At 40.5% G+C, this 27,806-nt stretch overlaps 2 protein-coding genes across 3 annotated transcripts in view; one reads left to right on the top strand and one right to left on the bottom strand.

Moving 5' to 3' along the window:
- CPEB3 (cytoplasmic polyadenylation element binding protein 3) overlaps positions 1-14,973 on the bottom strand; it is a 219,743-nt gene extending 204,770 nt beyond the window's left edge. The window contains exon 1 of one of the 2 annotated variants that reach the window (XM_049855725.1): positions 14,883-14,973. The gene's annotated coding sequence lies outside the window, so the exon portion shown is untranslated. The other variant, XM_049855724.1, reaches the window with a different exon arrangement.
- A 184-nt stretch (positions 14,974-15,157) lies between these two features.
- MARCHF5 (membrane associated ring-CH-type finger 5) overlaps positions 15,158-27,806 on the top strand; it is a 57,900-nt gene continuing 45,251 nt past the window's right edge. The window contains exon 1 of the mRNA XM_049855732.1: positions 15,158-15,248. Coding sequence (XP_049711689.1) covers positions 15,214-15,248 — 35 coding nt within the window. The 5' untranslated portion in view covers positions 15,158-15,213. The remainder of the gene's footprint in view (positions 15,249-27,806) is intronic.

Raw genomic sequence — 27,806 nt, forward strand, 5'->3', positions numbered from 1 at the left:
ATGACACACGGCCCTGTCCTGCGCCATCCTGACAATTGTTATGCTTGAGCTCATTGTTGCAGCCACTGTGTCAATCCACCTCGTTGAGGGTCTTCCTCTTTTCCACTGATCCTGTACTTTGCCAAGCATGATGTCCTTCTCCAGGGACTGATCTCTCCTGACAACATGTCCAAAGCATGTAAGACAAAGTCTCGCCATCCTTGCATCTAAGAAGCATTCTAGTTGTACTTCTTCCAAGACAGATTTGTTCATTCTTTTGGCAGTCCATGGTATATTCAATATTCTTCACCAACACCACAATTCAAAGGCGTCAATTTTTCTTCGCTCTTCCTCATTCATTGTCTAGCTTTCACATGCATAGGATGCAATTGAAGATACCATGGCTTGGGTCAGGCACACCTTAGTCTTCAAGGTGACATCTTTGTTTTTCGACACTTTAAAGAGGTCCTTTGCAGCAGATTTACCTAATGCAATGCATCGTTTGATTTCTTGACTGCTGCTTCCGTGGCTGTTGACTGCGGATCCAAGTAAAATGAAATCCTTGACTACTTCATTCTTTTCTCCATTTATCATGATGTTGTTCATTGGTCCAGTTGTGAGGATTTTTGTTTTCTTTATGTTGAGGTGCAATCCATACTGAAGGCTCTGGTCTTTGATCTTCATTAGTAAATGCTTCAAGTCCCCTTCACTTTCAGCAAGCAAGTTTCTATCATCTGCATAACCAGGTTTTTAAAGAGTCTTCCTCCAATCCTGATGCCTCATTCTTCGTATAGTCCAGCTTCTAGGATTATTTGCTCAGCATACAGATAGTAATAGGTATGGTGAAAGGATACAACCCTGATGTACACCCTTCCTGACTTTAAACCAATCAGTATTCTCTTGTTCTGTCTGAACAACTGCCTCCTGATCTATGTAAAGGTTCCTCATGAGCACAATTACGTGTTCTGGAATTCCCATTCTTTGCAATGTTATCCATAATTCATTATGACTACACAGTCGAATGCCTTTGCATAGTCAATAAAACACAGGTAAACATCCTTCTGGTATTCTCTGCTTTCAGCCAGGATCTGTCTGACACCAGCAATGATATCTCTGGTTCCACATCCTCTTCTGAACCCAGCCTGAATTTCTGGCAGTTTCCTGTCAATATATTGCTGCAGCTGCTTTTGAATGATCTTCAGCAAAATTTTGCTTGCATGTGATATTAATGATATTGTTCGATAATTTCCACATTCAGTTGGATCACATTTCTTGGGAATAGGTGTAAATATGGATCTCTTCCAGTCAGTTGGCCAGGAAGCTGTCTTCCATGTTTCTTGGCATGATGAGTGAACGCCTCCAGCGCTCCATCCGTTTGCTGAAACTTCTCAATTGATAATCAGTCAATTCCTGGAGGCTTGTTTTTCTCCACTTCCTTCAGAGCAGCTTGGGCTTCTTCCTTCGGTACCATCAGTTCCTGATCATATGCTACCTCTTGAAATGGTTGAACATCGACTAATTCTTTTTGGTATAATAACTCTGTGTATTCCTTCCATCTTCTTTTGATGCTCCCTGCATGGTTTAATATTAAGTAATAGCAATGTGCTATCACTACGGTAAGCAATTTTCACACGTCAAAATTCTAATTACAATTTAGTGTTTCTGAAATAATGCAATTTTCTACATCTTTAAATCTAATTTATCTTCCTCATAGAACGTTACTTAAGTATTAAGCATAGCCCAAAGGAGTGTCTACATACAGAAATCTGTAGTAAGATCGTATGTTTTCTCAAGGACCATAGTCATTTAGAGCAGGGCCTCTCACATTTTCCTATCAATCTAATGGCAGATCAAAGTGAGCATACTGAAGTTATTGAGGGTGATGGGGAGTCTGGGGACATAGTCTGAAATAGGTAGGTGTCAATGCAAAGTTATCTTTTAAGTTTCAAGTTATCTCTTTAAATTTCCTAAAAATTTTGCATTCTTGACTGTAATAGCTTTTTTGTTTCAGAACTCCTTTATACTCTTGAAAACTATTGTGGACTCCAAAGAGCTTTTGTTCATGTACATTATACCTATTGCTATTTACCACATTAGGAATAATCTGAAAAACTTGTACTTAATCCATTTAAAAATAATAAACCCAATATGTATTGACATAACTAACATATTTTTTTTAATTAATTTTTATTAAGCTTCAAGTGAACATTTACCATTCCAATCAGTCTGTCACATGTAGGTTTACATACATCTTACTCCCTTCTCCCACTTGCTCTCCCCCTATTGAGTCAGCCCTTTCAGTCTCTCGTTTCGTGCCAATTTTGCCATCTTCCCTCTCTCTCTATCTTCCCATCCCCCCTCCAGTCAAGAGTTGCCAACACACTCTCCAGTGTCCACCTGATTTAATTAGCTCACTCTTCATCAGCATCTCTCTCCCCCCCGCTGACCAGTCCTTTTCATGCCTGATGAGTTGTCTTCGGGGATGGTTCCTGTCCTGTGCCATCAGAAGGTCTGGGGAGCATTGTCTCTGGGATTCCTCTAGTCGCAGTCATACCATTAGGTATGGTCTTTTTATGAGAATTTGGGGTCTGTATCCCATTGGTCTCCTGCTCCCTCAGGAGTTGTCTGTTGTGCTCCCTGACAGGACAGACATCGATTGTGGCCGGGCACCAACTAGTTCTTCTGGTCTCAGGATAATGTAGGTCTCTGGTTCATGTGGCCCTTTCTGTCTCTTGGGTTCTTAGTTGTCATGTGACCTTGGTGTTCTTCCTTTGCCTTTGCTCCAGGTGGGTTGAGACCAATTGATGTATCTTAGATGGCCGCTTGTTGGCATTTAGGACCCCAGGCGCCACAATTCAAAGTGGGATGCAGAATGTTTTCATAATAGAATTATTTTGCCCGTTGACTTAGAAGTCCCCTCAAACCAAGTTCCCCAGACCCCAGCCCCTGCTCCGCTGACCTTTGAAGCTTTCATTTTATCCCGGAAACCTCTTTGCTTTTAGTCCAGTCCAATTAGGCTGACCTTCCTTGTATTGAGTGTTGTCTTTCCCTTCACCCAAAGCAGTTCTTATCTACTGATTGATCAATAAAAAGCCCTCTCCCTCCCTCCCTCTCTCCCCCCTTTGTAACCACAAAAGTATGTGTTCTTCTCCGTTTTTTCTATTTCTCAAGATCTTATAATAGTGGTCTTATACAATATTTGTCCTTTTGCAACTGACTCATTTCGCTCAGCATAATGCCTTCCAGATTCCTCCATGTTATGAAATGTTTCAGAGATTCGTCACTGTTCTTTATCGATGCGTAGTATTCCATTGTGTGAATATACCACAATTTATTTAACCATTCATCCGTTGACGGACATCTTGGTTGCTTCCAACTTTTTGCTATTGTAAACAGAGCTGCAATAATAATGGGTGTGGATATATCTGTTTGTGTGAAGGCTCTTGTATCTCTAAGGTATATTCCGAGGAGTGGGATTTCTGGGTTGTATGGTAGTTCTATTTCTAACTGTTTAAGATAACGCCAGATGGATTTCCAAAGTGGTTGTACCATTTTACAATCCCACCAGCAGTGTATGAGAGTTCCAATCTCTCCGCAGCCTCTCCAACATTTATTATTTTGTGTTTTTTGGATTAATGCCAGTCTAGTTGGTGTGAGATGGAATCTCATCGTAGTTTTAATTTGCATTTCTCTAATGGCTAATGATCAGGAGCATTTTCTCATGTATCTGTTGGCTGCCTGAATATCTTCTTTAGTGAAATGTGTGTTCATCTCCTTTGCCCACTTCTTGATTGGGTTGTTTGTCTTTTTGTGGTTGAGTTTTGACAGAATCATGTGGATTTTAGAGATCAGGCGCTGGTCGGAGATGTCATAGCTGAATATTCTTTCCCAGTCTGTAGGTGGTCTTTTTACTCTTTTGGTGAAGTCTTTAGATGAGCATAGGTGTTTGATTTTTAGGAGCTCCCAGTTATCTGGTTTCTCTTCATCATTTTTAGTAATGTTTTGAATTCTGTTTATGCCCTGTATTAGGGCTCCTAGGGTTGATCCTATTTTTTCTTCCATGATCTTTATCATTTTAGGCTTTATGTTTAGGTCTTCGATCCACTCGGAGTTAGTTTTTGTGCATGGTGTGAGGTATGGGTCCTGTTTCATTCTTTTGCAAATGGATATCCAGTTATGCCAGCACCATTTGTTAAAAAGACTATCATTTCCCCAACTGACTGACACTGGTCCTTTGTCAAATATCAGCTGCTCATACGTGGATGGATTTATATCTGGGTTCTCAATTCTGTATAACTAACATATTTTTATGATAAACAACTATTTTTCCAAAACAAAAATATTTTCTAAGAAGAATGGCATTTTTATTTTTGCATATCTCTTTAATGCATGGCTTAATAGAAAATAGGTGAATTCTAGTACCTCTTTTGGCATTCAATGTGTTGTTAATATGTAGTTTCGGTTAAAGGACATAAAGAAAATGCAGAGACTCATACAATATGTAGTTGGAAGGGGGGACTTTTTTTTTTATTAGCTTTTATTGAGCTTCAAGTGAACGTTTACAAATCAAGTCAAACTGTCACATATAAGTTTATATACACCTTACTCCGTACTCCCACTTGCTCCCCCTCAATGAGTCAGCCCTTCCAGTCTCTCCTTTCGTGACAATTTTGCCAGCTTCCAACTCTCTCTACCCTCCCATCCCCCCTCCAGACAGGAGATGCCAACACAGTCTCAAGTGTCCACCTGATACAAATAGCTCACTCTTCATCAGCATCTCTCTCCTACCCACTGTCCAGTCCCTTTCATGTCTGATGAGTTGTCTTCGGGAATGGTTCCTGTCCTGGGCCAACAGAAGGTTTGGGGACCATGACCGCCGGGATTCCTCTAGTCTCAGTCAGACCATTAAGTATGGTCTTTTTATGAGAATTTGGGGTCTGCATCCCACTGATCTCCTGCTCCCTCGGCGGGGGGGGGACATATTTTAATGGCCTTTTCCGGTAATTGTGGATATCCTTTGAGATTACACCAAAACTCAATGGTAGTTTACCAAAAGTTAGTTACAATGTGGAATCTTAAATAACTGTTTGTTCTGTTACATTAAAATCAACTGGTCTTTCTCGCACTTAGAATGGTTTTCGTATTCACATATGATTTTGTAACACACACTTATCATTTGGATAACATAGGGACATTGAATTATGCAGATCTTACAAATGTTGACATATTTCATTATACAATATCAAAAACTCACATTCATCAATACCACCAATCTCATCAGAAAGTTTTAAACTATACAGAAGCTGTCAAGCCTACAGAAGCTGCCACAAGTTTTTCAAAATTCTAATTTTCACTTGAAAGCTTGAAATTTATCATTGGCAACACACAGCATCAGTTTTTTCCTTAAAAGGCAGGCTCACTTAATTAACTTTTTTTTAATTCATTTTTGAGAAAATGTCTGCGAAATACCTAGGTTTGTTTGTCAGTCTTTTTTAAAAAATATCTTTATTGAGATATAATTCACATAAGATTCACCCATTTTAGGTGTACAATTCAATAGCCTTCAATATACTCAGAGTTAAACGACCATCACCACAAGCAATTTTAGAACATTTTCATCACACCAAAAAGAAACCTTGTACCCATTAGCAGTCACTCCCCACTTTCCTTCAACTCTCCCAGCCCTAAAAAAAAAAGAAAAATTCATTGCTGTCCAGTTGAGTCAATTCCGACTCATAGTGACCCTACAGGACACAGTAGAACTGCCCCATACGGTTTCCACAGAGCACCTGGTGGATTTGAACTGCCAGCCTTTTGGTTAGCAGCTGTAGCACTTAATCACTACACCACCAGGGTTTCCCCTCCCAGCCCTAGGCAACCACTAATCTTGTTTCTGTCTCTGTAGGTTTGCCTATTCTGAATATTTCATATAAATGCAACCAGAGAATACATGGTCCTTTGTGGCTGGCTCCACAAAGCATAATGTTTTCAAGTTTCATTTATGGTGTATCAGTACTTCATTTCTTTTTTTTTTTTTTTTTTTTGCCAATAACATTCCATATTCCACATTTTATTTATCCATTCATCACTTGATGGACTTTTGAGTTGTTTCCATTTTTCACGATTATGAATGTTGATCTTATAAGCATTCCTGTACAAGTTTTTGTGTGCACATATGTTTTCATTTCTCTTAGGTACATACCTGGGAGTAGAACTGCTGGATCATAGGGCAACTCTAACTTTTTGAGGAACTGCCAGACTGTTTTCCAAAGTGGCCGCACCATTTTCCATTCCCACCAGTAGAGTATCAGAGCTCCAATTTCTTCACGACCTCTCCAATATTTATTATCTGTCCTTTTGATTATAGCCATCCTAGCGGGAGTGAAGTGGCATCTCATCGTGGTTTTGATTTGCTTTTCCCCGATGGCTAATGATGGTGAGCATATTTTCATGTATTTACTGGACATTTGTATGTCTTCTTTGGAGAAATGTCTATTCAGATCCTTTGTCTATTTTTCAGATTGTATTATTTGTCTATTATTGAAGTATGATAATCCTTTACATATTCTAGACACAAGTCCCTTAACGAATATACGATTTGCAAGAATTTTCCCAGTCTTTTCACTTTCTTGATAATGTCCTTTGCAGCACAAGTTTTTAATTTTGATTGTCCAGATGAAAATGGTGTGCAATGAAAAAGCAGTGAGTTCACCCGCATTCCAATTGCTTAAGTGCTTTTCCTTAAGACAGCCTTCATACTTTGGATGCAACAGAAGAGTGCACATTTCCCATTTCATCACACAGAATGTTAAAAATATTGTATCCAAGGGTCAAGATTTAATAAAATGGGTATTTTTTTACTGCTTAGTGAAACTGGCTTTTTTTTTTCTGTATGTGCAAAATGGTGAAGAATATGTTACTAGTGAATACACTTTGGTGCCATTACTTTGTATGGTGCTCAGGTGCCAGCAGTTTTATCAACTGTTGCTTATAACATCAGCGTAAATGTCAATGCAGTGGAAAAAGCACAAATGCTTAGACACATTAGCCATGACAATGGACTCAAACATACCAATGTTCGTGAAGATGGCACAGGACTGGGCAACATTTTGTTCTGTTATACATAAGATCAGCATGAGTTGGAGCCAACTCAACAACAACTAACAACATTATTATGAAAATAATCTTGATTTCCAGATGTCCTGGAAAGAGTCTTGGGGAGACCCAAGAATCTGCAGACTACACTTTGAGAACTGCTGCTCTGTCAAATCCATGTTTATTTAAAAAGGAAAATAATTCTTTATACACTGTTTCCTCATAAAATTGATACTCCAGGAACAAGCCACAGGAAGGAAGATGTGGCATGTTATTCCGCGAATTTTACCTACCCTGTCACACTGCATATTCCTAAGGACACAAACCACAGACAGAGGAATGAATTTATGCAAGGATAATGAAAACTAATGCGTCTTTACCACATTAATGAGACAGCCAATTACATGTATGATTACATGATTATATGTTAAATTATTTACCCTTTGTAAATACCTACTCCATTCAAGCAGATATGAACTGAAAAGACTCCATTCTCTGAATAGCAAATGTAGATAGATAGGTTTTAGACCGTCTTCTATAAGTAGCCAGTGATGTCTCTGTCTAGAATTGAGAAAACAAAGCCAACTCAAAGTAATTCTGTAGCTGCTGAGCCACTAAAAGGTATTCTGGGGACCAAAGTCTCCCCACAAAGGCCCATTACAGAGGCCCAGGCACATTATCTACCTGAAAACTATTTAGCCTATCTGAGGATCTTAAGGAAACCCTGGTGGCCTAATGGTTAAGAACTACAGCTGCTAACCAAAAGGTCAGCAGTTCAATCCACCAAGTGCTCCTTGGAAACCCTATGGGTTAGTTCTACTCTGTCCTATAGGGTCGCTATGAGTCGTATTGACTTGATGGCAACTTTTTTTTTTTTTAAGGACCTTAAAATAATTTATATTCATGTTAAAGTAAAGCTCTGAAAATGGTTTTAGACCATGGCCAGGTTCTTAGGCCTACCCCAGTCCTAACTGTTCTCTATTTCCAACCTATCCTGCATATCACTCCAAGGATGTTGCTGTTGTTGTTGTTAGGTGCTGTCGAGTCGGTTCCGACTCATAGCAACCCTACGCACAACAGAACGAAGCACTGCCCAGTCCTGTGCCATCCTTACAGTCATTGTTATGCTTCAGCTCATTGTTGAAGCCACTATGTCAATTCACCTCGTTGAGGGTTTTCCTTTTTTCCGCTGACCCTGTGCTTTGCCAACCATGATGTCCTTCTCCAGGGACTGACCCCTCCTAACAACATGACTGAAGTATGTAAGACGCAGTCTCACCATCCTTGGTTCTAAGGAGCATTCTGGCTGCGTTCCTTCCAAGACAAATTTGTTCATTCTTTTGGAAGTCCATGGTATATTCAATATTCTTCACCAACACCACAATTCAAAGGTGTCAATTCTTCTTCAGTCCCCCTTATTCATTGTCCAGCTTTCACATGCATATGATGCGATTGAAAATACCATGGCTTGGGTCAGGCACACCTTAGTCTTCACGGTGACATCTTTGCTTTTCAACAAGGATGATCTCCCTAAATCACTCTTGTTATGTCCCACCTTTACTCAAAAATCTTTAGTAATAATAATTAAGAACTAACAACAAAGGAGATTTTACCATGTGCCCAGCATTGTGCTGAACAATTTAAATAAATTTTCTCATCCATTCTTCCCAGGAACACAATGATGTAAGTTCTGTAAGTCTCCCAGAGATGAAGAAACTGGTTTAAAGAGATTCAGTAACCTACCCAAGGTTGCCAACCTTCTCGGTGGCAATGCTAGGACTCAAACTTAAGCTGTAATTCTAGGGCTGAAGCTCTCAACCAATGTAGAATTTTTGTAGAGATTCTCTAACATTGGTCTAATAATCACTTAGGGAGCTTGTTAAAAAGATTGCTAATTGGGCATCATTACAGGGCACAGGGATCAGAATTTCCAGGGCAATTCTCTAAATCACATCAGGTTTAGGAATCACTACAAGTTGACTTGCATTCCCTATGGAATGGAGTATATTTCTTATGCCTAAGCCACACCAATCCACCCTATCCCAAGCAGCTTCCTTCTTTCCTAGGGTGAGGGCAAAATTCCATAAATTGGCCTACAGAGCTCTTCGTACTTCGTTACTTAATCCACCTTGTTGGTCTCATCTTGCACCAAGCTCTCTTCTTTGTTTCGGTTCCTCCTATTCATCACAGGGCTTTCCTTCACAGGGAATTTGCACACTCTGTTTTTTTAGTCTGGATGCTCTTCCCTTCTCCCTTTATCTAGTTAACTCCTGTTCTTCCTTCGGCCTCAGTACAATGGACACTTCCTTGAGAAACTTTCTCTGACCTCTCGCTTTAGGTCAAATCCCTAATTATAATCTCTCATAATACCGTTTCCACAGTTGTAATTTTTTAAATTTGTGTCATTATCTCTCTCCCACTATAAGCTGTAAACCCAACAAAGGTAGGGACTGTGCTTGTTTTTACTCATCACTGTGTCCCTAGTCCCTAGCTTAGTGCCTGTCACATATGCTCAACAAGTACTTATTGAATGAGTTAATAAATTCAAGGTTCCCTACTTAACCTACCAACCATATTTTCTACCCTTATCAATAAAGGCTTACAGCTCCAGTTACAGAGGTTAACTCCTCTCTCTACATCTGTTCATCCTTATCTTGCCCAAGATACTTCTCCACCTCTTCACGTACGTAATTCCTCCTCTTGCTACAAGGTGAAGCCTAAGCTCCCCATGTTTCATAAAGCTCTCTTTAACATGCCAGCCCTCAGAAATCTCCTCTAAACTTCTACATTACTTTGTACTTCTACACCATTCATTTGGTGCTTCATCATATACTACTACGTATCGTTATATTATTTCATTTATAAATACCTTTAGTTTTCTAAATACAACCATTCCCAGGTAGCTTAAATTGAATGCTCTTAAAGGGCAGTTATAAGGAACTCTAGTGGCTCAAATGATTTAGCACTCAACTGCCAACCAAAAGGTTGAGAGTTTGAACCCACTCAGTGGCTCTGCAGGAAAAAGACCTGGCTATATGCTTCTGTAAAGATTACAGCCAAGAAAATCCTATGGAGCAGTTCTACACTGTAACATATGGGGCTGTCATGTGTCGGAACTGACTTGACAGCAATGGGTTTGTTGTTTTTTAAGGGCATTTATATTGGGAACTCTGGTGGCGTAGTGGTTAAGTGCTACGGCTGCTAACCAAAGGGTCAGCAGTTCAAATCCGCCAGGTGCTCCTTGGAAACTCTATGGGGCAGTTCTACTCTGTCTTATAGGGTCGACTATGAGTGGGACTTGACTCGACAGCAGTGGGTTTGTTTTTGGTATAGTTCAATTTGCTACTGCAATGCTCATGCACATCATAAATCCTCTGTTACCATATGCTAAATGAATTAATAAAAAACTTTCCATGGCCTGCAGTGTGAACTCAGCCTGAAATTTATCACCAAATTTGGCAATTTTCAGTTCTCCTTGGAGAGCACCTGAATATATTACAGCACTTCTCTATGGAATACCTCTAGGGTCTCTTTTGAGCACATGACAGTTCAAAACAAGTTTGGTGGAAAAACATTAAAATAATGCAGTATTTAAAATTTCCTGACATAATTAGAGAAATTCCATACTCACATATTTCTAAATCCATTTAAAAAAAAATCCATTACAAAATTATTAATATATCCTGTAACTCTATGGTAACTACCTACATTGTCAACTCCTGTTTTTGTCCCCTGAAGCTGGGAAAATCTTTAAGTATTTCAGTAAATTATTTTACATTTCAAAATACATCTCCAAAGAAAGAAAAATCAGCTAAGTCATTTACTCCTTTGGTTGAGTATCATTTAGCATAAGCCTCTAACTATACATAAAACGCAGGAATGCATTTCAACTTTTTGTTTGTTTTTTTGGTCAGACTAAGTAATTAAGAAAATTTTTCCTTCAAAATCAGTGAGTAAATTATAATTCCAACTACTCTGAGTTTTATTTGAAAATAAAAGAAAAGCCACAGAAAACAAAGTTAACAGACAATATTGAAATTCAAGCTACATGTGTCACCTATTTGAAATGTAAAAATTAATTTATTTCATGAGTTTTATCAGTTATAAGCTTTGCCCAGACAGGTAGTCCCCGACTTACAATATATTCGAGATAAGTCAAACCATACCTACAACCATCTGTTTTTCTTTTTGGTACATCTTATGCTTAGTAATATATACTACGTACAATGTTGCAGCATGTAATTTGATATCACCAACGTGGAACAGCTCATAGATCATGAAGAAGGGGAACTGATAGATCAGGACTTAATGGATTTTGAAGAGGAAAGAAATGCTGAAAAAAAAAAATATTAAGGACGAGGAAGGAGAGAAATTGTCAAAAAATTTTACAATGAAAGGATCAGCTGAAGTTTTTCTCTAAACTAAATCTGGGGCTTCAGTTGCTTGAAAACATGGACCTAAATGCTGATTGCCTTGCCAAAGTTGATAGGCAGATTCAGGAAGCAGTGAGATGTGACGGTAAAATACATGAAGAAAAAAAGAAAAGGACTGTACAGACAACTCTCACTAATTTTCTGATTAGAAATACTGTCATGGATTGAATTGTGTCCCCCCCCAAAACATCTGTCAACTTGGCTAGGTCGTGATTGCCAGTATTGTATGATTGCCTACTATTTTGTCATCTGATGTGATTTCCCTATGTGTTGTAAATCCTATCACTATGACGTTAATAAGATGGATTAGTGGCAGTTATACATATGAGATCTACAAGACTGGATAGTGTCTTAAGCCAATCTCTTTTGAGATATAAAAGAAAGAAGCAAGCAGAGAGGCATAAGGAAGTCATACCATCAAGAAAGCAGTACTGGGAGCAGAGCATGTCCTTTGGACCTGAGGTTCCTGTGCGGAGAAGCTCCTAGTCCAGGGCAAGATTGATCAGAAGGACCTTCCTGCAGAGCCAACAGAGAAAGAAAGCCCTCCCCAGGAGCTGATGCACTGAATTCAGACTTTTAGCCTACTAAACTGTGAGAAAATAAATTTCTGTTCATTAAATCCATCCACTTGTGGTATTTCTGTTATAGCAGCACTAGAAAACTAAGATAAATGCCATCCCCATTCCCAGGGATAATCGAGATGATCCAGAACCTTCCACAAGTGGAGCTGTTACTGCCAAAGTCATCCAACTCTTCTTCTTTGTTGGAATTTTTATGACTTGTGTATTTTTTATGTATGTTATGTATTAAAATATATCTAAGTTTATACGTAATGTTTCCAACCTCCAAAGACAAATAGATTGGACTTAAAAGATACTGATTTTAAAAAAAGGTAATGATGAAAACTAACAAAAATAAATAAGGTATTTGACTTACGTCAGAACTGACTTACAACAGAGTTGTCAAAGGGAACCTCATGGTAAGTTGAGGACTACTTAAAAAAAGAAAGTTTGACAATAAGGAATTCTCAATCTATATGTTACTTTTTTTTTAACAGCTTAAAAAAAAATAAAAACAACCTGTTGCCGTTCAGTCGATTCCAACACATAGGGACCCTGTAGGACAGTGTAGGACTACCCCGTACGGTTTCCAAGGAGCACCTGGTGGATTCGTACTGCCGACCTTTTGGTTAGCAGCCATAGCTCTAAACCACTATGCCATCAGGGTTTCTAACATTGACATGTAATTTACATTATCATGAAATTCACTCATTTCAAGTACAAGTAGTTCTCTACTTAGGATGTATTTGAGTTACCTCTAACCACACATACCACCATTTTGTACATATTAGCAGTCACTCCTCATTTTCCCCCAACTCCTCCAGCCCTCGGCAACCACTAAACTACTTTGTGTCCCTATAAAAAAAAAAATGTGTCTCTATGGATTTGCCTATTCTAGACAATTCATATAAAGGGAATTAAAAAAAATGTGGTCTTTTGTAACTAGCACTTTTTATTAAGCATAATGTTTTCTCAAGGTTCACCCAGGCATTCACCTTATTCCTTTTTATTGCCTAATAATACTCTATTGTATGGATATATTTGGTTTATCTATTTATCAATTGATGAATATCTGAGTTGTTTCCACTTTTTATTCTGAAAAATGTTGCTATGAACATTCATATACAAGTCTTTGTCTGGACATATGTTTTCACTTCTCTCGGGTATACCCAGGAGTGGAATTTCTGGGTCAGGTGCTAATTTTAAGATGAATAACAGAAAAAAAAAAATTTTTTTTTTTTTATTTCAAAGGGTTTTTGACAGCCAAGAAACTGGTTTCTTATAAAAAGCCTGATATAAAATCTAATATTAGAATAGGAATTCTAAGATGAGGTGAGAATTCCTTCTAGTGTAAATCATAAAACTAAATGGAGTTTGCAGCAGTCTAATCAACATGCTAAGATCAAATTCTTAAGCGGGATGGATATATCCATCTATTGGCTGATGATTACTTAAGAGAGAAATACACAGTGAGGGCAGGCTTACACAGTACAAAAAGCAACAAACAGGAGGTGAAAATATTAGACACCCTGTTTAAACTACACATTTTCCTTCCCTAGTGGGGGCCTGTTTCTCATTTCATGAGAAAAAGGTGGATCGTTAATTATAACTAGTTACATAAATTTCCCCAAAACCTCTGATAAAAGCTATTTCGGAAATTGGAGGCCAGCTAAACCTCTCGTTGCATGTTTGTCCGTTTTTTCTGGCAATGTACATTCTAGTTCAAATATATCCAGGGAGTGGACTTTGAAGAGAGAATTAAGAGCTGAGTGTAAAATCCTACATAAACAAGAGTTAAAAAAAAATTTAATTTAAGGTAAAATCAACCATCTTGCTGGGGAAATTAAGCATAATCAAGGGAAAACCATCAGACGTCCTACCAAGCACAAGCAGTAGAGAACGCCACAGGTCATCCAAAATACGCACTCGTTTTAGCCAAAGCTCTCTCCTCCCGCCAAAGCTATTCCTAGAGCGTCAGAGAAATGACCCAACGAGTGATTTATGATTTTTTTTTTTTAATTCTGCCTATCCACCTGCTTGGAGGTGTCAAGGCGACTAGAAATGGTTAACAGTGGCCAGCAGCAGAGAGAAGCAAACATCCCTGACAACCCACAGCTGAGTAAGCAAGAGCTGTTTATTCACGAACATGTTCCATTTGGAGACTATCGGCGAGCCCTGAAAGCCCAGGCACATTTTAGAAGGTTCCTTGAAAGAGAGAGAATAATCTTTTTATTCCCACCTCCGCCCCAACGCACTCTGAGAGGCTCGGCTGGAAACCATCTGGTCAAGGCAGCCCCTACCCACCGAACCCCCAAGAATAACCTCACGCATCAGAGCATCCGACCCTCCTGGGGGTTGTGTAACTCCCCAAAATGGGTTCAGAAAGGGAGAGGCTGGCCCCAGCTTCAGAAGGGACTTCTGCTACCCCTTCCCAGCCATGGCCCGCCCAGACGCAGGGGCTGGGGCTGTGGACTCTGGCGAGGAATGGCCCTTCCAGCTCCCTCTCCTCACCTGGCTCGATCCCACCTGAGGGCAAGAGGTGCGGGGAAAAGAAACAGGCAGGGAGGGCTGACCTTGTTGCTACTGACAGTGGAGCGACACATCCTGCTGCTTCTTGGAAAGCGGCCCGAAGGACATTTTTCCTCCTGAAGGAAGGAAACCGGAGGGCGCCGGCCGGGCGGCAGCGGGCGCGGCGGCGGTGGTCGGGGCGGGCTGTGCAGCCTCTAGCGGGGACGGTCCGAGGACTACATCTCCCAGGCTGCTCTGGGCCGCCCTGCGTCGTGACCCCGGCGCGCACGGAGGCGGTGACTCTTACCTCACAGAGGTAGCTCCTCCGCCGGCAGCGACTCGGCACCCGCGGTCCATGGACCGGAACCTCGGGCCGACGGGTAGGAACCCGGGCCGCGATCTCCGCTTCCTTGCCCCAGTCTCCTCCTCCTCGCTCCTCACCGCCGCCTTCGGACGCTCGCAGGCCGCGCACCGCCTCTGCCGGGTTCGCGGAGCCGCCCCGGAAGGCTGGGTGGCGGGTTCGCGGCTGCCACCGGACTGAGGCCTACTTTGTCGCCGCCGCCTCTCAGTGCTATTGTGCCTGGGCCCGGCCTTGACCGGGTCCACTTGGGAGGGCAGAGTGCTCCGGCTCGCTGAAGATGCCGGACCAAGCCCTGCAGCAGATGCTGGACAGGTACGGGCTTTGAGGGAGAACGGGAGAGGCGGACCGTCGCTCGGGCTCCGCCCGCGCCCGGCCTCGAGGCTCTTGGTGAGAAGAGCCTGGCGTGCCGGGAGGAGTTCCACGGCCGAGGGGCCGTGTCAGGGGCAGAAAGTTGGAAGCTCATACTCGCGTGAGGACAGAGCGGGCGGCCTCGGTTCCTAGACTTAGGGCGAAGCTCAGTTAAGGAGCGGCGTCTGCTTTTGTGGGAAGGCCGCTTTGAAATGAGAGGAGCTCAAGTTAACCCAGAGAATTTCTGTTTTTTTTTTTTTTTTTTTTCCTTGCAACTCCCCTCCTCCAACTGTGTTGCAACGTGTTTGTCAGCGATGTCACTGGCAAGAAGGACCAGATTATCTTTCAGGGGAATGACCCTCCTACAATTTAAGGACTTATTCCAACAAGCAAGGATAAGCATTTCTCCTCCAACTCGCCATTCCCACTCCCAAAGTGTAAAGTCAGAGTATCTGCAAGGGAGCTTTAACGGTGAATCCAGAATAGAGGTTATGGAAGCAGATACATGAATCCCACCGCTGACCGATTAGTACACTTATCCGATTCGTTGAGTTCACTGAGGAACTTTCAGCCTATCCTGAAGCAAGTTGCCTGTTTTGGGGGGCTCCAGTCCTTAAAACTTTTCTTGTGTAGCCGGCTGCACCGCCCTCTGCTGTTCAAATTTTAGTCCATGGGCTCTACCGTGACTTTTTGGAGACTCATAATCCAGTTTTCCCTAGCCAGGTCTTCCTGGTATATAGCCAGTTGTACAGGCTAATGCATAATGTTTGTGGTTGCTTACTACTCTGAATGGACATCACTTGCCACTCTATTCAGCAGGTGGTACAGCTCTTTATACTAAGTTCCAACTGTAAGATGTTTAAAAGAAGGGCTTCCCTTAGTTGAGATCATACCCATTAAAATGCTGTGTGGGTCTGCCACACCCAGAACATACATCACCCAAGAGTACACCTGCACCCAAATGACATGGATATTTCTTTTGCCGTTTAGATTTTTGAGACGCCTAAGTTGATAGAAACCATGTCATTAACTTTTTTCCAGTTGGGGTGATCAGTGGTTAATTCAACCCTTGTTTCAGATTAACCCAACCCAGTGCCGTTGAGTCGATTGTTTCAGATTAGCAGTCTGAAATTGTATTGACTACCTCTTCCTTGTGTATGTAGTTTACACATTCCTAGAAGACAGAAACTTACTTATCATTGTTTACCTTGAGTTCTAGAGCATAGCCTGGTACTCAGCAGGTAGTAAGTGTGGTATGAATAAATGCATTAGTTTGTTTCTCAGTTTACTGGATTTTCCTTCTATTATAATTTGGTATAATGGCAAATAATATATTTTTTTAATTTTTATCGTGCTTTAAGTGAAAGTTTACAAACCAAGTCAGTCTCTCATACAAAAACTTAACATACGCCTTGCTATATGCTCCTCGTTGCTCTCCCTCTAGTGAGACAGCATACTCCTTCCCTCCACTCTTTATTTTCATGTCCATTTGGCCAGCTTCTGACCCCCTCTGCCCTCTCATCTCCTCTCCAAACAGGAGCTGCCCACATAGTCTCATGCATCTACTTGATCCAAGAAGCTCATTCTTCACCAGTATCATTTTCTATCCCATAGTCCAGTCCAGTCCCTGTCTGAAGAGTTGGCTTTAGGAATAGTTTCTGTCTTGGGCTAACAGAAGGTCTGGGGACCATGACCTCTGGGGTCCTTCTAGTCTCAGTCAGACCATTAAGTCTGGTCTTTTTATGGAAATTTGAGGTCTGCCTCCCACTGCTCTCCTGCTCCCTCAGGAGTTCTCTGTTGTGTTCCCTATCAGGGCAGTCATTGGTTGTAGCCGGGCAAATAGTATTTTTTTAAAAAAACTAACAGTCGCTGTCATGTCAGCACCAGCTCACGGCAACCCCATTTGTGTCAGCGCAGAACTGTGCTCAATAGGGTTTTCAATGGCTGATTTTTTTTGGAAGTAGATCGCCAGGCCTTTCTTTCAGGGTCTTGCTGTGTGAACTTTTGGATAGCAGCTGAGTGTATCAACTGTTTGCACCACCCATAGACTCCTATATGTGTTTGTTGTGTGGTGTGTAGTTGATTCCTACGCAGTGACCCTCTAGGACAGAGTACAACTTTCCTATAGGGTTTCCTAGGTAGAAATTTTTACATGAACAGTCTTTTCTCCTGCGTAGCCACTGGTGGGCTCGAACCACTGACCTTTCTGTTAGCAGCTGAATGCTTAACCATTGCACCACCAGGGCTCCTTTCATGTGCGTGTCAAAAAACCATACCCAGTACCGTGGAGTGGATTCTGACTCAGAGCAACCCTGTAGAACAGAGTAGAACTGCCCCCTGGGTTTCCAAAAACAGCTGGTAGGTAGATTTGAACTGCCGACCTTTTGGTTAGCAGCCCGGCTCTTAACCACTGCATCACCAGTGCTTTGTATGAGGACTACTGAAATATGCCCAGAGGAGGTTGCTTCCTGCCATTGCCAATTCCAATCAATAGGACCCTATTTTGACATAGGGTATTTTGTAATAGTTTTCTTTTCCCCTCCCCTGAGGGTCTGCTGCTTTCATTTTTATGATGGTAACTTTTAGAAAAGTTCTTGTGTCCATATGCTTTTTGGATATTTCCTTAAAAATAAAAAGAAGCCTGATAGTGCTAGTGAAGTGTTTAAAACCTCCCAACAAAAACTAGTAAATTCGGGTTTCAGTTATTGCAACAGATGACTATGACACTGACTTACCTTCATCTTCAGTACCTTTTGACATACTTCAAAGTAGATTCTTTTTTGTCTGTAAAATTTCTTTATTGTTGTAAAAATATATATGTGCATGTATGTGTATAAAATGCAACATTTGCCAATTCAACAGTTTTCACATGTACAATTTGGTGACATCAACGACATTAATCATGTGCAACCATCACCAGTATTTGTTGCCAAGTTTTTCATGTCCATGAACAGATACTCAGTGCTTCTCTTTCCCCCTCCATTTTGCCCCTGGTAACTATTAATAAACTTTGATTTCTATATACTTGCTTATTCTAGCTATTTCATTTAAGTGGGGTCCTATATTATTTGTCCATTTATGTCTGAATTATTTCACTGAGCATGTTTTCAAGGGTAATCTATGTTGTAGCATTTTTCAGGACTTTGCTTCTCTTTATGGCGAGTAATAGTCCATTGTGTGTGTGTGTATATACATATACACATATACCACATTTTGTTTATACATTCATCTATTGATGGACATTCAGGTTGTTCCACCTTTTGGCTATGGTGAATAGTGCTGCAATGAACATTGATGCTCAAAGTTAAAACCTGACTCCACATTAGAATTGCCTGGGGAGCGTTTTAAAATGTGGGTGGATGGTTGGGGCCTTGCATAAGAACAATTAGATACCAAATTTCTGGAAGGTGGGACCTAGGTTTCTATAGTTTCAGAAGCTTTCCAGGTGTCTCTAATGTGGTTGATACTACTGGTTTAGACACTAAGGGATTATTTCATGATGAGGTAGTATAGTGTAGTCAGAAAAGCTTGTGCTTTAGAGATGGAAATACTGAAATTCTAATTTTGCCCCTTAACTGGCTATGTGCCACTTTGGACTTAAATTCTGAGGCTACATTTCCTTATTTATAAAGTGGGAATATGCTACTTCACAGGGCTCTTGTGAGTCTCAAATGAGAACACGTGAAAGCACTTTACAAAGCAATAAACACTATTCCTGTCAGGCAGTCAAAATACTATTAGATACTTAAGACCCTAATGTAGTTAGTGTGTCAGTTTTTCCCCCATCTCCTTCATGTTTTTTGTTGTTGTTAGCTGCCATCATGGTGACCGCATGTACAAGAGAACGAAACACTGCCCAGTCCTGTGCCATCCCCATGATGGTTTGGGGATCGAACCATTGTGGTGTGTCCATAGGGTTTTTACTGGCTGATTTTCAGAAGTAGATTCCCAAGCTTTGTTTTTCCTAGTCTGACTTAATCTGAAAATTCCACCAAAACTTGTTCAGCATCATAGCAACACACAAACTGGGCTGGCCCTACATGCAAGTTGAACATTCCTCATGTGGTTCATTTGAAGAACATTGACAGGCCCAGCAGACTAAAAATATGTCGGCCTATTAGGGCCCACAATTCTTACCACGAATTTTGCTTCCCCCCAACTTGGCTTTTGGGTGGCAATTTTTCAGGGACAAAATTTAACACAAAAATGTGCCCATGTGTTTGTGTATTTCTTTAACACAGGTTTTATCCTTGTGAAGACTAAGGAAACGTGCATGAGATAACATATATTGTTGTGTTGCTTTTAGGTTAAATGTTATATACTTTATACGGAACCAATTATTAAACATATGTATTTATTGAATTTATTTAATAAACATTGAGTGCCTGCAAGTTTTGTACTATTCTAGGGCCTTGGTATATAGTAGTGAACATAACAAAAACTTCCCCTATGGAGCTTAAATTCTAGTGATGTTTGTGTTCCATAAACTGTCAAATAAAATGAAGATTATGTTTAATTGTAATGTAAATGGTATGTTCAGTTTATACTAAATCTTTTAGGGTTTTTAAATTAGTGACATCTTATCAATCCTTTGCAAATAACTAACTTTAGTTTAACAATTACTTGTTTATGTTGATACATTTCATTATTGCAGTATTTGTAACCAGGAAGAATATATATTGGTATATACATTTTGATCACCTTTCGTTTTTATTAACGATAAGCAACTGTATGTAAATTTATTGTTTGAACCTTGTAAGTTACTGTGGGTAGACAATGGAGAATAGTGAGAAGGAGGGGGAGGGTGGTTTTTCTAGTACCTTGAATGATCTGAGGTCACAAATATCATTGCCCTGAAATTATAATATTGGTAAATGTTTATATTAGTTACCTAAACCTTGGTTAGTTTGTTTTTCCTTCATTGCCACACTTCTTTACCAAGAAGTATGTTATTATATAATCTCTATCATCATCTACTTTTTTGTTTTCTCTTAAATTTCTAAAAATTAGAATTAAAATGTACAGAGAACAAGACAAAGAATATTCTAATAAACTGCAGGAGTGGACCTCAAATTTGAAGCCTGGACCTGCTTAAAGTTGCTTCTGACAACTTTTATTTCTGCATGTCACTGTAAACTAGGAAGTTACGCCTAAGAATCACCTGGGGATCTTGTTAAAGTGTAGGTTCTGATGCAGTATATTTGGGGTGGAAATGCAAATTCTCAGCAGAGGTTCAAACTCAAACGAACTGGTTTAGAAGCCCTGCAGTAAACACTCAGAAGTCTGTTGTGCTTGTTTTGCATCAGTTACTTGCACCTGGTGAGCAGACAAGGCATATAGCCAGTGTGTCTCCAGAATAGTTAGGTGGAAGGATATAGCAGGGAGAATAATCTGCTCCCTCCCCACCCGCAATGGCAAAATGAATTAGAATTCTTCCCCCAGATTCCTGTAGGGAATTTAGAGATCAAGGAAGCCGCACTCTGATAGGAGCATGCTATATTATCTTCTGATTTATATAACTTCAGTATGACAGGTTTCTCTTTATATATGGCCTTTTTGACTCTAGGTTTGTAGTTCTGCCAAAATGATTTGCTAGGTCACAGTCTTGTAAAGGAATTGGACAGTTTACTAGGCATAAGGTGCTTAAAACCCTTGCGGGGATTGGTTTATATAATCATGCAAATTAGGTGGCTATGGCCTACCAATGGGATTAGTCAACCCGTGTGGTCTTGGTGGGACCAGTAGGCTGATAAAAGGGCTAATCTAACAGAGGTTGAGGGGGACTTCACAACCATCAAGAAGAAGAGCTGGGAACAGAGTGTGTGCTATAGACCCAGGGTCCCTGCACTAAGAGCCTCCTAGAATGAGCAGACAGAGCTGTAACACTGGAGATGGTACAAGATGGTATGAGACGGTGATAGCAATATGACTGGTGAACCAGGAGACCAGCACGAGATGGCTGCAGTGGGCTTCTCAGCTGTAGAACAAGGCGGCTGCAGTGAGCTTGCCAACCCATGGAGCAAGAGAGAGCTGAGCGCTTTCAGGCAGGAGGCTTGCTGGCGGAATTGGGTACCTCCAGTCATTTGTTGGTGGAGCTAAAGAGTTGTAACAGTTGCCTGAGCAGGGCAGAAGCCAAGAGGAAGCTAGCATGGCCAATAGAAGGGCCTAATAGTACTGCTTGCCTGAGGGCATGGCTGAGAAGGAGCTGAGAGCTATCGTGGTTGGAAGCTGTCCTTATTGAGAAACTGTGTCTTGTTATATCCAAGTTGATCCTGAACCTGAGTTGTAGCTTATTATTTCTATAATAAACCACATATGGTATAGTCCAAGTTCTGTGTGGCTACTGCAACGAATTCTCGAACCCAGCAGAGAAGTAGAGTGCTGTGGGGAGGATAACTGGCGTCAGAATTGGTAAAAAGGTTGAAGAGTGGAGGTATGTCTAACTTCTACCTCATAGGAATCAGCCTTGGGTTGCTGGTGATTCTCTCTCCCCCTGAAGATTACAATAACCATTTCTGAATTTACATTAAAGCAATTTCATGTTGTCTTTGTCAGTTAGCTTTTTTTCCTCATTCACGTCAGTATCTTGTTTTAACAATTACAGACTGATACCTGGAATTAAAAATAGTAAACAATTTATATTGGCTTCTATCTGTGTATGTGAAAAGTGGAAATGTTACATACAAAGTTCCCTTTGATTCCTGTCCTCCATCTCACATCCTCTCCACAACCCCACTCCACTATCATAAAATGGGTGAGGATGGCGCAGGACTGTGCAGAGTTTCGTTCTTTGTACATAGGGTCGCTATGACTTGGAACCCACTCAACAGCACCTAATAACATTCTTCCAGCCTCATTTATGTAATGCTTTAAAAATTTTTTTTATGTACATACCGAAGTTTGTGGATGGTACAGTTAATGTGCTCAGCTGCTAACCAAAACGTTGGAAGTGTGAGTCTACCCAGAGGCTCCTCAGAAGAAAAGACTGGTGACCTACTGCCAAAAAATCAGCCACTGACAGAGTGGGAGAAAGATGTAGAACAAAATCCAAATTCATAAAAAAGACCAGACATATTGGTCTGGTATGAGACTGGAGGAACGACCAAGACAATATAGCTTTACCACACCCTTCTTTTATTATTACTGAATGGGAAACTTATTTACTGGTAAACTTTCACCTAAAAAAAAAAATTAGCCATAGAAAACCCTATACCGAAAAAACCAAACCTGTTGCCGTCGAGTCGATTCAGACTCATAGCGACCCTATAGTACAGAGTGGAGCTGCCCCATACAGTTTCCGAGGAGTGCCTGGTAAATTTGAACCTCTGCCCTTTTGGTTAGCAGCTGTAGCTCTTAACCACTAGACTGCCAGGGTTTCCCAAAAACCTCGAGGAGCAGAGTTTATTCTGACACACATGAGGTCACCATGAGTTGGAATTGACTTGATGGCAACTGGGGTTTTTTGTTTGGTTATATTTACCATAAATGCTAATTGTCTTAGTCATCTAGTGCTGCTTTAACAGAAATACCACAAGTGTATGGCTTTAACAAAGAGAAGTTTATTTTCTCACAGTAAAGTAGGCTAAAAGTTCAAATTCAGGGTGTCGGCTTCAGGGGAAGGCTTCCTCTGTTGGCCTTCTCATCGATCTTCCCACAGACTTGGAGCTTCTCCACAGAGGGACCCCGGGTCCAAAGGATGCACTCTGCTCCCGGCACTGCTTTCTTGGCAGAGAGCTTGTTTCCCTTTCCTTTTTATCTCTTGAGAGATAAAAGGTGGTGCAGGCCACATGCCAGGGAAACTGCCCTTTACATTGGATCAGGGATGTGACCTGGGTAAGGGCGTTACCATCCCACCGTAAACCTCTCTAACATGAAATTACAATCACAAAATGGAGAACAACCACATCATACTGGGAATCATGGCCTAACCAAGTTGACACATATTTTGGCCATACATAATTCAGTCCATGACACTAATTAATAGTATTTTTTTGTTTCTAAAATCTATGTATATCTATCTACAATTTGCTTTTGTTAGTGTTGTTTTGAATTCTGTGATATGTAGCAATTAAAACAAGTGTCTGTATAATATTCCATTGTATTAACATACTGCTCTTTTTTTTAATCCATTCCCTTTATTCACGACATTTAGTTTCTTGTTTTCCCTTTATTACCTCTCCTTATAATTCGATATCTATTCCTCTTTTTTCCTTGTTGTTGTTAGCTGCCCTCGAATTGGCCCCCAACTCATAGGGACCCCATGTACAACAGAATGAAATGCTGCCTGGCCCTGTACCATCCCCATGTTGGTTTGGGGATCTGACCATTGTGATTTGTAGGGTTTTTACTAACTGATTTTCAGAAGTAGATCACCAGGCCTATCTTCCTAGTCCATCTTAGTCTAGAAGCTCCTCTGAAACCTGGTCAGCATCTGACAGACAGATGGTGGCTATCGTTGGTGGATTAGCTGGGAATAGAATCCGGGTCCCCCACATGAAAGGCAAGAATTCTACCACTGAACCACCACTGACCCTTAGCTCTACTGAAAGTATACTAAAAGTCACCAATTATTTATTTTTAATTGTGCTGTAGGTGAAAGTTTATAGCACAGATTAGTTTCTCATTCAAAAATTTATACACAAATTGTTCTGTGACATTGGTTGCAATCCCCACAATGTGTCAGCACTCCCGCTTTCCACACTGGGTTTCCTGTTTCCATTCGTCCAGTTTTCCTGTCCCTTCGTGCCTTCTCGTGTTTGCTTTGGGGGAGGTGTTGCCCATTTGATCTCATGTACTTACTTGATTGATGTAAGAAGCACATTCCTCACATTTGTTCTTGTTTGTTTTGTAGGCTTGTCTAATCTTTGGCTAAAAGGTGAACTTCAGGACTGGCTTCAGTTCTGGGTTGGCAGGGTGTCTGAAGGTGGTAGTCTGAGGGTTTCCTCCAGTCTTTGTCAGACCAGCAAGTGAGGTCTTTCTTGTGGATGTGAATTTTCTATATTTTTCTACCGCTCTGTACCAATAACTTCTTAATCAGAAGCCTAATGATCTTCTCTTGGTCACATATGTGTGTTGGAGATGACCACCCTTTAACGTCTTGAAATTATGTTCTATGTACTATTTCTACCTTTTTTTTTTTCCTCTCCTTATGTATCACGTTTTCTTCCTCGATCCCTTAAGTATGAGGCTTTCCTAAGGTTCAACTCTCAGCACTTAATCATTCTTCTCTGAAAAGTATACCCACTTACTAGCTCACTTTCACCTCTATTGGATTGACCCCTCCCCCCAGATCTGTGTTTTTATTCGTGACTTTTTCCCTAGACTTCCAGTGCCGTATTTCCAGCTGCCCAGTAGACATTTCTGTTTATGTGTATATGGTAATACCAGCCTCAACTTATCTAAAACTAAACTACTGATATTTCCCAAACCTATACTTATCTTAACTTCCCAAGTTTTGGTCTTTGCTATGGCCATTCCTCTTTTAGTCCAACAGCCATAAAACCTAAATAAATTTTTTTCATGTCATTTATGTGCTTTAAAACCTGACAATGACTATCAGTATAGCATAAAATTTAAATTTTTAAGATCCTAATGTGCCTTAATCTATTTCTGTAATCCAAACAACCTACTTTAAGCCATCCTCTTCCATACTCCATTGTCCCCTGAATATATCCTGCTCTTTCATCTTGTTATTTTTGCTTTAGGTGCCCCTTGTCCCTTTTAATACCTGGCAAACTCTTACTCATCTTCAGAATCCACTCAAATGTCAACTTGAAGCCTTGCACAGCTGCCCCAGGCAGAGTTAGCAATACCTTTCTGTGTTTCCATAAAACCCTTTGTGCATTTTATTGTAGTATATCACATTGTATTGCAGTTTTTTAATGTATCTATTCCATGTCTCTGAGTCTTCACCACCACCACACATGTTCAGCTGAAAGTTCATTGAGAACAGAAATTGCCTGTATTCCCTATCACATTTCCCCACAGTGCCTAGTACATAGGAGATGCTCTGTTTGTTGAACGACAGTGTCCTCCCTTTTCAATCTTTGTGACATATCAGTGCTTGGAATAATCTTGCAGAAATGCTGGTTAAAAAAATTGTCTCGTTTGCTCAAAACCTGCCATATTTTCTTATTGCTTATTAAGTTCAAATTCTTCAGCTTGACATTCAGGACCTTCAGTGATCTCATCATTATTAACAAACATTTATCATGCTCCTGTTATGTTTAAGACGCGGAGTTCACGGCCAGCACCAACTACCATTTTAAAGCCTTGCTTCTCTTCTTGAATAAATATATATCTGTTGTCCCAGCCGGGCTGGTTTGCTCATTTATAAAGTTCTTTCTGACCATATCTCCAAACTCATATAGCAGTCTATTTCCAGTACTTCTTTTTTTATGTGATAGTTCCCGTAACCAAACATAAACCCACTGCTGTCAAGTCAATTCTGACTCATAGCGACCGTATAGGACAGGGTAGAACAACCCCATTGGGTCTCAAAGGCTGTAAATCCGTAAAGAAGCAGACTGCCACATCTTTCTCCCGAGGAGCCATTGATGGGTTTGCATTGTCGACCTTTCGGTTAGCAGCTTAGTGCTTAACCACTGCACCACTAGGGCTCCTTATAGTTCTCATAGAAGATAATGTTTATACAATACATTGGAGCAAACTGAAAGGATTTGGGTCTCTAGAGGAAGCTCATTATTAATGCTTAAAAGTACCCTAGAAAAAATGAAATATATAGTATCTTGTACTGGCCAGAATTCCCTAGGAAATGGAAAAATAGTTCTGAGAATTACACTATATATATGATACCATTGTGCAGTGGAAAAAGCCATTGTTTTGGAGACAATGCCTAGATTGCGTCCAGACCTCTCTACCTGCAAGCTGTGTGTCCTTAGAAAGATCACTTAATCTTTCTGGGCTTTTGTTTCCTTATTTGTAAAGTGCAAATACTTATGCTTTCTGGGTTTATGAAGATCAGAGACAAAATGGACAGCAAGACTGTATGCTAAATAAATGATTGCTCTCATTATGATGTATTTCCCTTCAGCTTTGCACTTTGATAAAGTGTCATAATCGTGGTGGTTATATCTCTTTGAAAGGTCCAGATATTTTAACCTCCATTCCACGTGAGTGAGTAGACATATAAAGGGACTTTTAAGTCTCTTGGGATATCTGGAGTGTGACAATTTTAACCCTGAGACAAAGCAAGCAGTGTGCGATTTTTTGTTTGTCTTTCCCCTTGTTGAATGGGTTCTTCCTAGGCAGATATTTTTACTAGTTAAGCTACACTATTGTTTGATTTTAAGAAGACTGCAGGGGATATATTTGGTTTAAGGTTTAAAGGTTATCTCAGGGCAGTAGTTTCAGGAGTTCATCCAACCTTTGTGGTTCCAGGGAGTTTGAATTCCATGAGAATTTGAAATTCTGTTCTCCATTTTCCTGATTCGATCTGGATTCTTTTATAGGACCTTTGATTAAAATGTTCACTAATGGTAGCTGGTCACCATGCAGTTCTTCTAGTCTCATGGCAAAGGAGGCAGTTGTTTGTGAAGGCAGTGAGCCACACACACATTCCATATCCTCCTCCTATTCCTGACTGTCCCCCTTCCTCTATTGTTTCAGGCAAATAGAGACCAATTATTGTGGCTTGGATGACTGCTTACAAGCTTTTAAGACTTCAGGCACTACGCTGAATCAGATTAGGAGGTAGAACAGAGGCACTAAACATGTCATTAGGTGGTTAACTGGGGTGTGATTTCCCATGTCTTTCTAGTAATACACAAGTAACACCTCAGTTTCAGTCTACAAAGATAGAATATACTGTCAGCTGTCCTGTTAGATAATTACACCTGCCTTGTTTAGGTAATTTATGTGCCAGTGACTTGTATAATAAACTATTTTATTGATAAGTAAAGCTTAATGTCGCATACTAGCAAAATTTTGCGAGGATAATTTTAAAATAACTGCAGCTGTGTATCGACAGGGACCTGCCAAGAGTTCAAGCCGGATTCAGAAGAAGACATGGAATGAGGGATATCATTGCAGATATCAGATGGATCTTGGCCAAAGGCTGAGAATACCAGAGAAATGATTACCTGTGTTTTATCGACTATGCAAAGCTATGTGGATCATAACAAATTATGTATAACATTACGAAGGATGGGAATTCCGTAATTCAGTTGTGGTCATATGGAACTTGTACATGGATCAAGAGGCAGTCGTTCGAACAGGACAAGGGGATACTGAGTGGTTCAGGATTGGAAAAAGTTGTGTGGCAGGTTTGTGTTCTTTTTCCTTATTTATTCAGTCTGTATGCTGAACAAACAAGCCACAAAGCTGGACTTTATGAAGAAGAACATGGCATCACTATTGGAGGAAAATTTATTAACAACCTGCAGTATACAGATGGCACAACCTTGCTTGCCAAAAATGAAGACAACTTGAAGCACTTACTGATGAAGGTCAAAGACTACAGCCTGCAGTATGAATTACACCTGAATGTGGAGAAAATTAAAA

This window comes from Elephas maximus, chromosome 16, assembly GCF_024166365.1.
Source record: "Elephas maximus indicus isolate mEleMax1 chromosome 16, mEleMax1 primary haplotype, whole genome shotgun sequence".
Taxonomy (NCBI): Eukaryota; Metazoa; Chordata; class Mammalia; order Proboscidea; family Elephantidae; genus Elephas; species Elephas maximus.